The sequence below is a fragment of the Cydia fagiglandana genome, chromosome 3 (genome assembly GCF_963556715.1).
Source record: "Cydia fagiglandana chromosome 3, ilCydFagi1.1, whole genome shotgun sequence".
NCBI lineage: Eukaryota > Metazoa > Arthropoda > Insecta > Lepidoptera > Tortricidae > Cydia > Cydia fagiglandana.
The window spans coordinates 13,984,962-13,995,253 of record NC_085934.1 but is presented as its reverse complement, the minus strand read 5'-3'; the positions used below and the strand labels follow the sequence as shown (position 1 = coordinate 13,995,253).

General features: G+C 36.4%; 2 protein-coding genes and 1 long non-coding RNA gene across 3 annotated transcripts; all 3 read right to left on the bottom strand.

The window, feature by feature from the left end:
- Positions 1–590: 590 nt before the first annotated feature.
- On the bottom strand, positions 591–4,025 carry LOC134680135 (uncharacterized). Its single transcript, XM_063539184.1, has 2 exons — positions 1,867–4,025; positions 591–890 (listed from the first exon to the last, which is right to left on the bottom strand). Exon 1 carries the CDS (start codon positions 3,229–3,231, stop codon positions 1,981–1,983), a length of 1,251 nt encoding a protein of 416 aa, XP_063395254.1. The 5' UTR covers positions 3,232–4,025; the 3' UTR covers positions 591–890; positions 1,867–1,980.
- Positions 4,026–5,206: 1,181 nt separating this feature from the next.
- LOC134680450 (uncharacterized) lies at positions 5,207–6,712 on the bottom strand. Its single transcript, XM_063539581.1, has one exon. The coding sequence runs from the start codon at positions 6,710–6,712 to the stop codon at positions 5,207–5,209; it is 1,506 nt and encodes a 501-aa protein (XP_063395651.1).
- A 20-nt stretch (positions 6,713–6,732) lies between these two features.
- LOC134680542 (uncharacterized) lies at positions 6,733–9,806 on the bottom strand. Its single transcript, XR_010100468.1, has 3 exons — positions 8,433–9,806; positions 8,127–8,257; positions 6,733–6,971 (listed from the first exon to the last, which is right to left on the bottom strand). It is a non-coding gene; the product is annotated as an uncharacterized LOC134680542 (long non-coding RNA).
- Between the last annotated feature and the right edge of the window lie 486 nt (positions 9,807–10,292).

Below are 10,292 nucleotides of genomic sequence, written 5' to 3'. Positions count from 1 at the left end.
TTTAAAGTCAAAAGCTACAAACTGGGGGCCTTGCTAAAATGACAACCGTTTTCAGAAAACGAAGCGAAAAGCTATTGTCTCTCCTATCACTCTTTAATAGTACCTAGTGCGTGTGCATGTGTTTATAATTTAATTATTAACGTTATTATTTAATGGAAGATTGTCGTTTAAAATAACACTTTCACAGTGTATGCTATCAAAATCGCTGCCAACTTACCTTGGTCTATCGTTATTACAGTCTTTGTCTACTTAAAACAGGAAACCTTTGAGAGTAGAAAAATGCATGAAATAGGAAATTTATATTAATGTGCTTGTGTGTTTCATAGCTTTCTCTATGCTATTCTTCCTTTATACCGTCCTCAGTTGCCTCACTCTCAGTCACAACCTCGTCACAGCCAAGGACTGTCAAATCAAATTTGTAAATCATACAACCTACCTCGGAGTAATTAACAATGGAGCCGCCATTAACAGGCGTTCCCCTCTGTCGAAAATAGGCGGCCAATGGTCAACCTCATGTCAACCATATGTATGGACTGACGTTTATCTGACATGACGTACCTGTACCAAAGGGGATGAATTTGGCACACATTTTATTTATGATAAAATTAATAGTGGAATTTATGAGATCTTTCAACACTATAGCTTATGCCTTAGTTCAATATAAATTATAACTCAGTAATTACAAATTACCTGCTTCGCTTGTTGGTGTTATTATGTAACTTTGTCTATGAACATACAAAATCTAACATTATGATAAATGAGGCTTTAATCTGTACGGTAGAAATATGGTCATCCTTACCTTATAATTGCTTCTCACGACATGGCCCGGGATGCCCAGAACTCCAGGTTAAGATTGCAGGTGAGCAGAGCACAATGATTCTCCCCACGACCTGTTAAAGTATTAACACATTGATTCCAACCGAATCACTAAATATTTCCTAAGTAAATTTATAAGGATTGTTACATAGAGTGGCAGTCAATATAGCTATACTCTTCATCACTGATTGTTTATAAGTTACCTTGCCAAACGCTTATGGCTCGAGCAGTTCACTGACCTGGTCTCATTAGATTGCCCTATACCATGGTATATCAATCCTAAATAATGGTATAAAGCCCATACACATTAGAGCTCGTTTAAGGTCTGCAACCACCACATCTGTGAATGTTCCCTACAAATGTTTTATGGGACCTAAAACGCTTACTTTGATCTTATTATAGGCCCACTCGTCCAAGTTTGTGGTAGATCCGCGACCAGCACATCGGTGCTATTACTTACAGGCTGGCTCCAGCGGTCTACAAACGAGTGCCTATTAACTATTACATGCGAATCCAACTTGCACGTAATAACTTTATTTAATTGGTAGATTATACCTGTCACATGCGAATCCAACTTACATGCGAACAACCTCGAGGTGAGCCACATACATTTATGTGAATCGTTCTTAGTGTTCTTACAGAAACTATTTAAAACGCTTGCCCCCTGGCCAAGCCAGATGTATCATGCGAATCGTTCTTGCATGTACATTTGAATAATCTGATTTTATTGGTAGGCTATACCATCCCTCAAACCAACACATGATTTGGAATTTTAATTTAATTTGCATGCCATCTTACATGCCCAATAAATGCTTGGAGTAAGCTTTAGTGACAATTTATAACACCACGCTAGAAATTAATGCTAGAAACTTAATGCATTCAACGTATAGATACATTTTTTATTCTCTAAATACTTAGCTTGCTTTTACGTGCTGAAACCTGGAAATCCCGAGCCACTAACACTGATTTTAAGTTTAATAACTGGACAAAGTTAAAAGTACAAACCGCCATTTTCATGGTAGTGAGCAAAAAAGGCATCCTTCAACTTACCATCGACAATATATTTTGTTTTTCTTTCTATTCCGTTTCCGGACTTAGTGTTGCTATGTATGCATTCACAATCATCGCGTATTTCGCGACACTGCCCCGCCTCTTTGATAGAGTTTATTGGATAGTTGACATTAATTCTTGCGTCCATCTATGGATCCTTTCCATAGCCTGAACGGCAGCTACTCGACGTTGATCACTTGGTTCAGCCTGGTGACTCGACGTCGCTTCATCATTCATTTCTGTGTCTATGCCAGAAGGAACTGGTTCTGGAGTGGTTTCCATAATTTGTGTCGAACTTGTATTCTCCAACAACTCGCTCTGATCCATCGTTAAATCGTTTTCATTATTCTTGCTTAGTTTTTGATGATCTTTGATAGAGCTAGTAGGAACATAGACGTTACTCTCTTCAGTTCTTAATGGTAAGGACTGAGAAAGACCATCAGTGCGGATGTGTAATTCTTTATCTTCATACACTGGGGATTCTTTCGTAGAATCTTGGAATGATGCCTCTTCATCCGCTTCCAGAGGATACAAATGTGCTATGGATCTTGTGAACACACTGTCTCCCACTTTTACCTTTGCAACCCTGCACAAACCGTCTTTTCCTTTTATTAATTCTGAAATTTTTCCTACCTTCCATCCTTCTCTATTTTTGGCTTCACCCTTTATTTGTACTATATCTCCAACCATTGGACTTTCATGAGACCTCACCCTAGCCTGTTTAGGTGAATTTCGATACCTTTCCCTGAGACTTAATAAGTATTGGTTAATAAACATTTCTTTGTATTCATCCATTATTCTGTTGCCACGATTCCAACCTTCTATAAGTTGTTGTTTGATCAGTGATCCTGAAAGTGGTAGACCTTCCATGAGTACTTCTATACTTAAACACTTTCCCGGTGTTAGAAAATCCGCAGGTTTAAGTATGTGCTCTACATTTGATCCTACATAAGTGAGAGGTCTGGTATTAGTAACCACTTCTACTTCTTTGATAATCGTTAAAAGTTGATTGTCTTCCAGCATATGTTTTTGAAGCGTTCTCTTTAAGCAATGCTTAACAATTGCTACTAGCCTTTCATAAGCACCTCCATGCCACGGTGCAAGTTGTGGGATAAATTTCCATTTTATGTTAGTAATAAAATTTCCTTCTTCCGTTAATATTTCTCCTAACAATCTAAATTGTGAGGCATTATCTGTTAATATAAGAGTCGGAGCCCCCCTTGTAGCTATGAATCTCTTAAATGCCATAAGACATTCGTTAGTAGTCAGATCCTTGACAACTTCTAGGTGTATTGCCCTGATCACTAGACACGTAAACAAGCAGATCCACCTTTTCTTTAGACCGCTTTCCGTTCTCACGACCATTGGTCCAAAATAGTCCACTCCTGTATAAGCGAATGAATTTGTATACTTCACCCTTTCTACCGGTAATGCAGGAGTCTTGGGTAATTCATACGGACCTCCTCCGTGTTTCACGCATCTTGGACATTTACTTAACGTTTTTTTGGACCTTACTTCTACCTTGAGGTATCCAATACTTCTGACGTATAAGGCTTAAAGTATGAGCCACTCCTACATGAAGATTCTTTTCATGAGTTTCCTTTATAAGTTTTTCAGTCAATTCGCTTTCTTTTGGTAAAAGAATAGGATGTTTTGCGTCGTAAGATAAGTCTGAATGCGCAAGACGACCGTCACATCTTAGTATTCCATTTGTGTCACAGAATAGACCTAGGCTGCGAGCTAGACTTGTTTTCTTTCCTTGTACTTCTTCCGGAAACATTGTTTCTTGTAGCTGTTTTATTTCTTGTAATTGAGGATCTAAGTTTGTTACTGGACTTGGTTCGGCAGACAATGTTTTAGCCTTTTGATGATTATCTGTGTTAGACAGACCCTCCGCCAACAGAAGAGAAACTTCAGCACCTGGGCTTTTTGGCCAGGTCTTTGAATCCTGTCGTAAGAAGGCGGGTCCATTTAACCACCCATTTCTCTCTTTCTTTGAGGTACTTGGTCGTGTTGCAGTGTCTGCTGGATTAAGTCCAGATGGAACATATCTCACAATTAGATTTTTATTTTTTCTAATTTCGTCCATTCTTCTAGACACGAACGGTTCCAGTAGTTTGTCTGAATAAAACCAGCTTTTTACGATCTGACTATCGGTCCACAATATTATCTCCGTTATATCCAGTTGTAAAAACTTGAAGACATATTTAATAAGTCTACTTCCAATTAAAACACCTAGTAATTCGAGTCTTGGTATCTTCAAATTTTCTTGATCTTTGGTAGGTACAAGACGTGACTTGCCTATTACAAACTGGACGTTATCTCCTTGCACCAGATATACTACAGCCGCGTAGGCTACTGTCGAAGAATCTGTAAAACAGTGTAATTGTGCCTTATGTCTATTTGGCACAGTCATATTTCTTGGTAGACGTATTGACTCTATTTCTTTAAGATCTTCTAGAATACTCATCCATTTCTGTTTTGTTTCATTAGATAATGAGCTGTCCCATTTGACCTTTTCCTTCCATAATTGCTGGAGAAGTAGTTTGGCTGGCAGTACTATGGGTACACTGAATCCACAAGGATCGTATATTGCCGCTATAGTTTTGAGTATTCCTCTCTTCGTAATCTCATTATTCTTATTTACTTTGGCTCTAAGTTGGAGTGAGTCTTCCTTTAAGTCCCAATTTAAGCCCAAAGTCTTCACTGTGGTCTCTGGAGCCACATCCTGTATTTGATTGAGAAAATCCTTTGAATTAGAACTCCACTCTCGAAGATTCATTGATATCTCAGAAAACTTGTCCTTTGCCTCTTTATACAGATCTAATGCTTCATCTACTGACTCTGTGCCTGTAAGTAGGTTGTCCACATATATGTTATTGGCCAGCTGTTTTGTATAATTCCCTTCAGAGGTCTGTAGATGATGCTTTATTGTAGCATTTAATAAAAACGGACTGGAGATAATTCCAAAGGGTACCCGAGTGAATCTGTATTGTATAAGGTTGTCTTCAGTAACAGGTTTTTCTGTATCTTTCAGCCATAGAAATCTAGTCACATCTCTATCATTATTATTTAATCCAATTTGCAAGAAAGCCTTTTCTACGTCTGCAGTTAATCCTACATTGTGGCATCTGAATTGAATTAATAATCCAGTCAGGTCTTCTAGCATCATTGGACCGGCATATAAGCATTCATTAAGACTTTTCGCATTCTTTACTTTCGCTGAAGCATCATATACCAGTCTAAGTGCTTTTCCATTAGCCATAACTCCGTGAAATGGTAAATAATGTATAGGATGATCCCTTTCTTTCTTGTTAGGAACTTCTTCTATAATTTTCTTTTATAATTGATCACTTAATGTCTTTTCATACATTGATAACGTCTCTTTATCCAGTCTTTTCACGAGCCCCACAAGTCTTCCATATGCTAATCCATAATTTGTTGGTAACTCTGGAGGATAATCCTTCCATGGCCAGCTGACATGGTATCTTCCACTTTCTAGTATTGTGTTTTCGTTGAAATGCTTGATCGCTTCTTCATCTCTATTGGTGTTAGGCGAGTCGACAATTCCTATAGATTCTAAATCCCATAAGGCTCTCATAGATGTATTATCCAACGGTAGATCTGGTTCATTTAATTTGGTCTCGTATGAGGCTTGGAAGTATGTAAGTACTGATAATTCTTCTCCTCTTTCTTCTCTTGATCGACCAGACAGCATCCAACCAAACACAGAATTCACTAGATATAGATTTTCCTTTATCTCTATCTTCTCGGATAGCATTAGTGACTGATAGTAGTCGTTCCCTATCAGGATGTCAACTTGATCCTCGAGTGATCCGTCATCGGATAGAATATACTTGTTTCGATGTTCCCATTCTAAGAAGTCCTTGCTAAAGGTGGATACTTCATGAGTCATAGAGCGCACAATGTTGACATATATTAACTTTAGTTCATTAGTTTTTGTTTGCAAGCAGAGTCTGGCCAGTGGAGTCTCCAACTCACGAGGTTTATCCTCAGCAAAGGTAAATACCGTGAGATGCTGTTTCTCTTCAGATTCCAGGTTAAGTTTTTTGGCTACCTTTTGTAAGATATAACTTCTCATGCTGCCACAATCGAAGAGCACACGACATTTGAGTATTGTATTGTTTCTGCCTATAGCGTTAACTATAACTGTCTGGAGTACTGTTGGCGAATCGTCATTGATATGTAATGAGGTCGTGGTTTCCTTCTTAGGTTGTTCCTTCGTGGGTTGTTCCTTCGTAGGGCACAGTGCTCTGTTGTGTTGTCCTTTTCTTCCACAATGTAGACAAGTTCTTAAATTTCTTTTACACGTTCTTGCACGGTGACCTAGATCTAAACATATGTAGCAGCGGTTATTTAACTTTGACTTTCTGAGTTGTACTGTTTTGAACTTGGTGCACTCATCATTGAAGTGATCTCCACTACAGAATATACATGAAATCTTTCTTTTCTTTTGAATAGGTGCAGAACTGTTTCTTTCTTCCATGAACTTTCGTTTATTGGCATATGTCTTACTAAAGGCAGTCAAGGTTGGTTGATGCTTCTTATGTGTGTCCTTGCTAACATCTGGTTTCCTCGACCTTGCTCTTTTCTTGTTCCTAGACTCTTGTATTAGAAGCGTTTCTGTAGTGAAGCTTTTCTCCTTATTTTTAAATTCTTCACAAGTTCCCTTTGCATCTTGTCTGGCTGTGAGCACTACTTGTAACTCTTTTCTTAACTCTTCTATAAACTCAGGTGGATGAAGAACCTGTCTTGTCTCTCTTAATTGAATAAGAGCGTTTAATTCAGCCAGAGTCTCATCACACTCCAACTGTTCAGTTGTCATGGTTGAAATCTCGTCCGCGTTTGGATTTGTTACTATTTTAAAGTACTGATATAGTTCGGTATTAAATCTTGTTATTACGGCTTGTAATTTTGCCGAAGCAATCTTGGCTTGTTCATATTCTTCATCGTTCCATGATTTTAACAAAATGAGGATCCTTGAGTTGTTGGATAGATTCTTTATTTCCGACACAAATTTGTTTAACCTCGTCAAATATATCTCTTCCATCTTTATTATTAGGAAGTGTTGTTGTGCACTGAGTCTGAAATTATTATCTTTGACTATAATGGATGGTAAACAATTTCTTAATGGACTAAGCTATAGTCTCATCAACACAATTTATTGGCAAGTGACTTTCATATACAGGTTGTGTATTGATTGTGAATTTAATTTATTAGACCCACTTCATACCATTCCCTGATAATGGCATATAACATTTTTAAATATTGGTCGTAGCTCTGAATTGTTACTCTTGCTTAGTGATATTTTATTTTATTAAAGTTCACATCCAGGTCCCACATATAGTTCGACCTAGCCTATAAACATAGCACTAATTCTCGAACCAGATATTACTTTCATTTTATTTGACTTGGACGTGACACTACCGTGCCCCTTCTTGGCAATTTACTCACAACAGCAAGAAACATCAAGAGCATTTTCTAGATTTATTTATTCAACAAGAATAATCACAATCAAAAACACAAGCCGACTAGTTTCCATTAAACTACATTATTATTCAGGTTTAATCCATCTGAATATTTGCAGTCATTTTTACAATTTTTAATTTTGTCCAGTGTTCCATTTCGTTTATTTATCTTAAATTAATAATTAATTTATTCACTTCCACATCAACCTTAATAACCAGAAATAAACTTGTAGTACTTGACCACGCTCTACCGTGCACCTTCATGTTTCAATGAATTTAAACTGTTTTAAGTAAATTTATTTCATAATGTGTAAATTTAAACATAACTGATTTATGTTTTTAGTGTGTTTTGTTATGGAGTATATATTTATTTACCAAGTTACTACAAATTAGCAATTTTATTAAAATAAACGCTGTTACCAGAAAACAATTTACATAAATATGAATGAAATAATCTTTGTATTAAAATATTACTAATTCCTTTGTATTTTAGGAATATGTGCACAGGAACTATAAAGTTATCAAACTGATTCATGGTTATTAACAATGTTTGATGAAAAATGTTCAACCAAATATTATTTTAAATAAACAATATGACAAATAATTATCATGAAAATTCAAATTTTCTCTCAAAGTGACTACTGTTTGTTGCCATAATGTTGTTTTGGACTAAATTCTTAGTTTGTATGTGATTTATTTCTTATACCAAATGGTTTCATTAAAAATGCAAGTTAAAATTTGTCAAGGAAATCAGTACTTGTTTTTACATACCTGGCCCGTTATAGAACTTTAGTTTCCTCTGTTAAATATCCTTTAATGATGGAGCAATATGTTTTCCTCTCAATTGAGCAATAGTGTAGCTATGTTGCTTGTGATATCCACTTATAACCTTGACGTAGTACCTTTTATAAATAAATAATACAATTTTATTGTTGTTAACTTTGTTGGATATGCGTCTAAAACTCGGATCGAAGTGTACTATTTCCTTCACTATAAAGTACGAAATTTTAAAGGCAACAACTTATTTTGCGCACGCAACTTGTTCGATAACATGTAAACAAAATTGTCTGTTCTCACCTGATGAACTAACAGATCGTCCCATCAAATAACACTTTTCTTTCGTAAATCACTGAATTCCTCTTGTGATTTCGCCTTATTTAAGCTAGTTGTGAATGTTTATTCGCAAAATAGCCGGCTTTTTAACTCGTACTTGGTTGTAGCAAACTTGCAAAATGTCACTACGTTGTTGATGTATAGATGATGTATAGTTATGTTGTCTGTGGAACGAATAATGAATTTCGCAATATGTTTCCGTTTTGACTTACTCTTTAAGTTATTCTCTATTAATTATTCATAAGAATTTCATGACTAATTAACAAAATTATGAAAATATTATTCAAATAAATTTTTTGTACGATTCCGATTCAAGTACAAAATCAGTTCACCACGCCATCTGTGGTGGAATAGCTGTCACTTTTAGATTTTATGCTAAAAACGCCATCTGTCAATCACTAGATGAACTACCTGTAAATTTCACTTACCGAACTGCTCTCGGGTTCTAGAACAAGCTAACTTAAATTTTATGTGGTATTTAATACTAAAGGGGTTTGTGAAATAAAATACAACAACATTTCTTTATTAAAAATAGCTGCCCGTCTGCTTACTGACGTAAATTATCCTGAAATCGTGCCTTATTATCATAATATAGCTAGTTTCAGTGATCAATCAAGTTTAGTCTATTCCTCTACAGATGTCGCCACCGTGATCCTGTTTCTAGTTTCAGTGATCAATCAAGTTTAGTCTATTCCTCCACAGATGTCGCCACCGTGATCCTAATTTCTCATTTAATTTTATATTTTACTGCTTTTTTAAGATAGGATGACTACATTCACCGTACAGAAACCTCTTATTATTATTTACTCCTTCTTAAATAATGAATCCCTCGCATCTACACCATAAATATGTACCAACGGGGATGAATTTGGCACACATTTTATTTATGATAAAATTAATAGTGGAATTTATGAGATCTTTCAACACTATAGCTTATGCCTTAGTTCAATATAAATTATAACTCAGTAATTACAAATTACCTGCTTCGCTTGTTGGTGTTATTATGTAACTTTGTCTATGAACATACAAAATCTAACATTATGATAAATGAGGCTTTAATCTGTACGGTAGAAATATGGTCATCCTTACCTTATAATTGCTTCTCACGACATGGCCCGGGATGCCCAGAACTCCAGGTTAAGATTGCAGGTGAGCAGAGCACAATGATTCTCCCCACGACCTGTTAAAGTATTAACACATTGATTCCAACCGAATCACTAAATATTTCCTAAGTAAATTTATAAGGATTGTTACATAGAGTGGCAGTCAATATAGCTATACTCTTCATCACTGATTGTTTATAAGTTACCTTGCCAAACGCTTATGGCTCGAGCAGTTCACTGACCTGGTCTCATTAGATTGCCCTATACCATGGTATATCAATCCTAAATAATGGTATAAAGCCCATACACATTAGAGCTCGTTTAAGGTCTGCAACCACCACATCTGTGAATGTTCCCTACAAATGTTTTATGGGACCTAAAACGCTTACTTTGATCTTATTATAGGCCCACTCGTCCAAGTTTGTGGTAGATCCGCGACCAGCACATCGGTGCTATTACTTACAGGCTGGCTCCAGCGGTCTACAAACGAGTGCCTATTAACTATTACATGCGAATCCAACTTGCACGTAATAACTTTATTTAATTGGTAGATTATACCTGTCACATGCGAATCCAACTTACATGCGAACAACCTCGAGGTGAGCCACATACATTTATGTGAATCGTTCTTAGTGTTCTTACAGAAACTATTTAAAACGCTTGCCCCCTGGCCAAGCCAGATGTATCATGCGAATCGTTCTTGCATGTACATTTGAATAAT

Coding starts and splice junctions, on each gene's coding strand:
- LOC134680135 (XM_063539184.1), bottom strand. CDS start 3,231: ATGGTCGTGAGAACGGAAAGCGGTCTAAAGAAAAGGTGGATCTGCTTG.
- LOC134680450 (XM_063539581.1), bottom strand. CDS start 6,712: ATGACAACTGAACAGTTGGAGTGTGATGAGACTCTGGCTGAATTAAAC.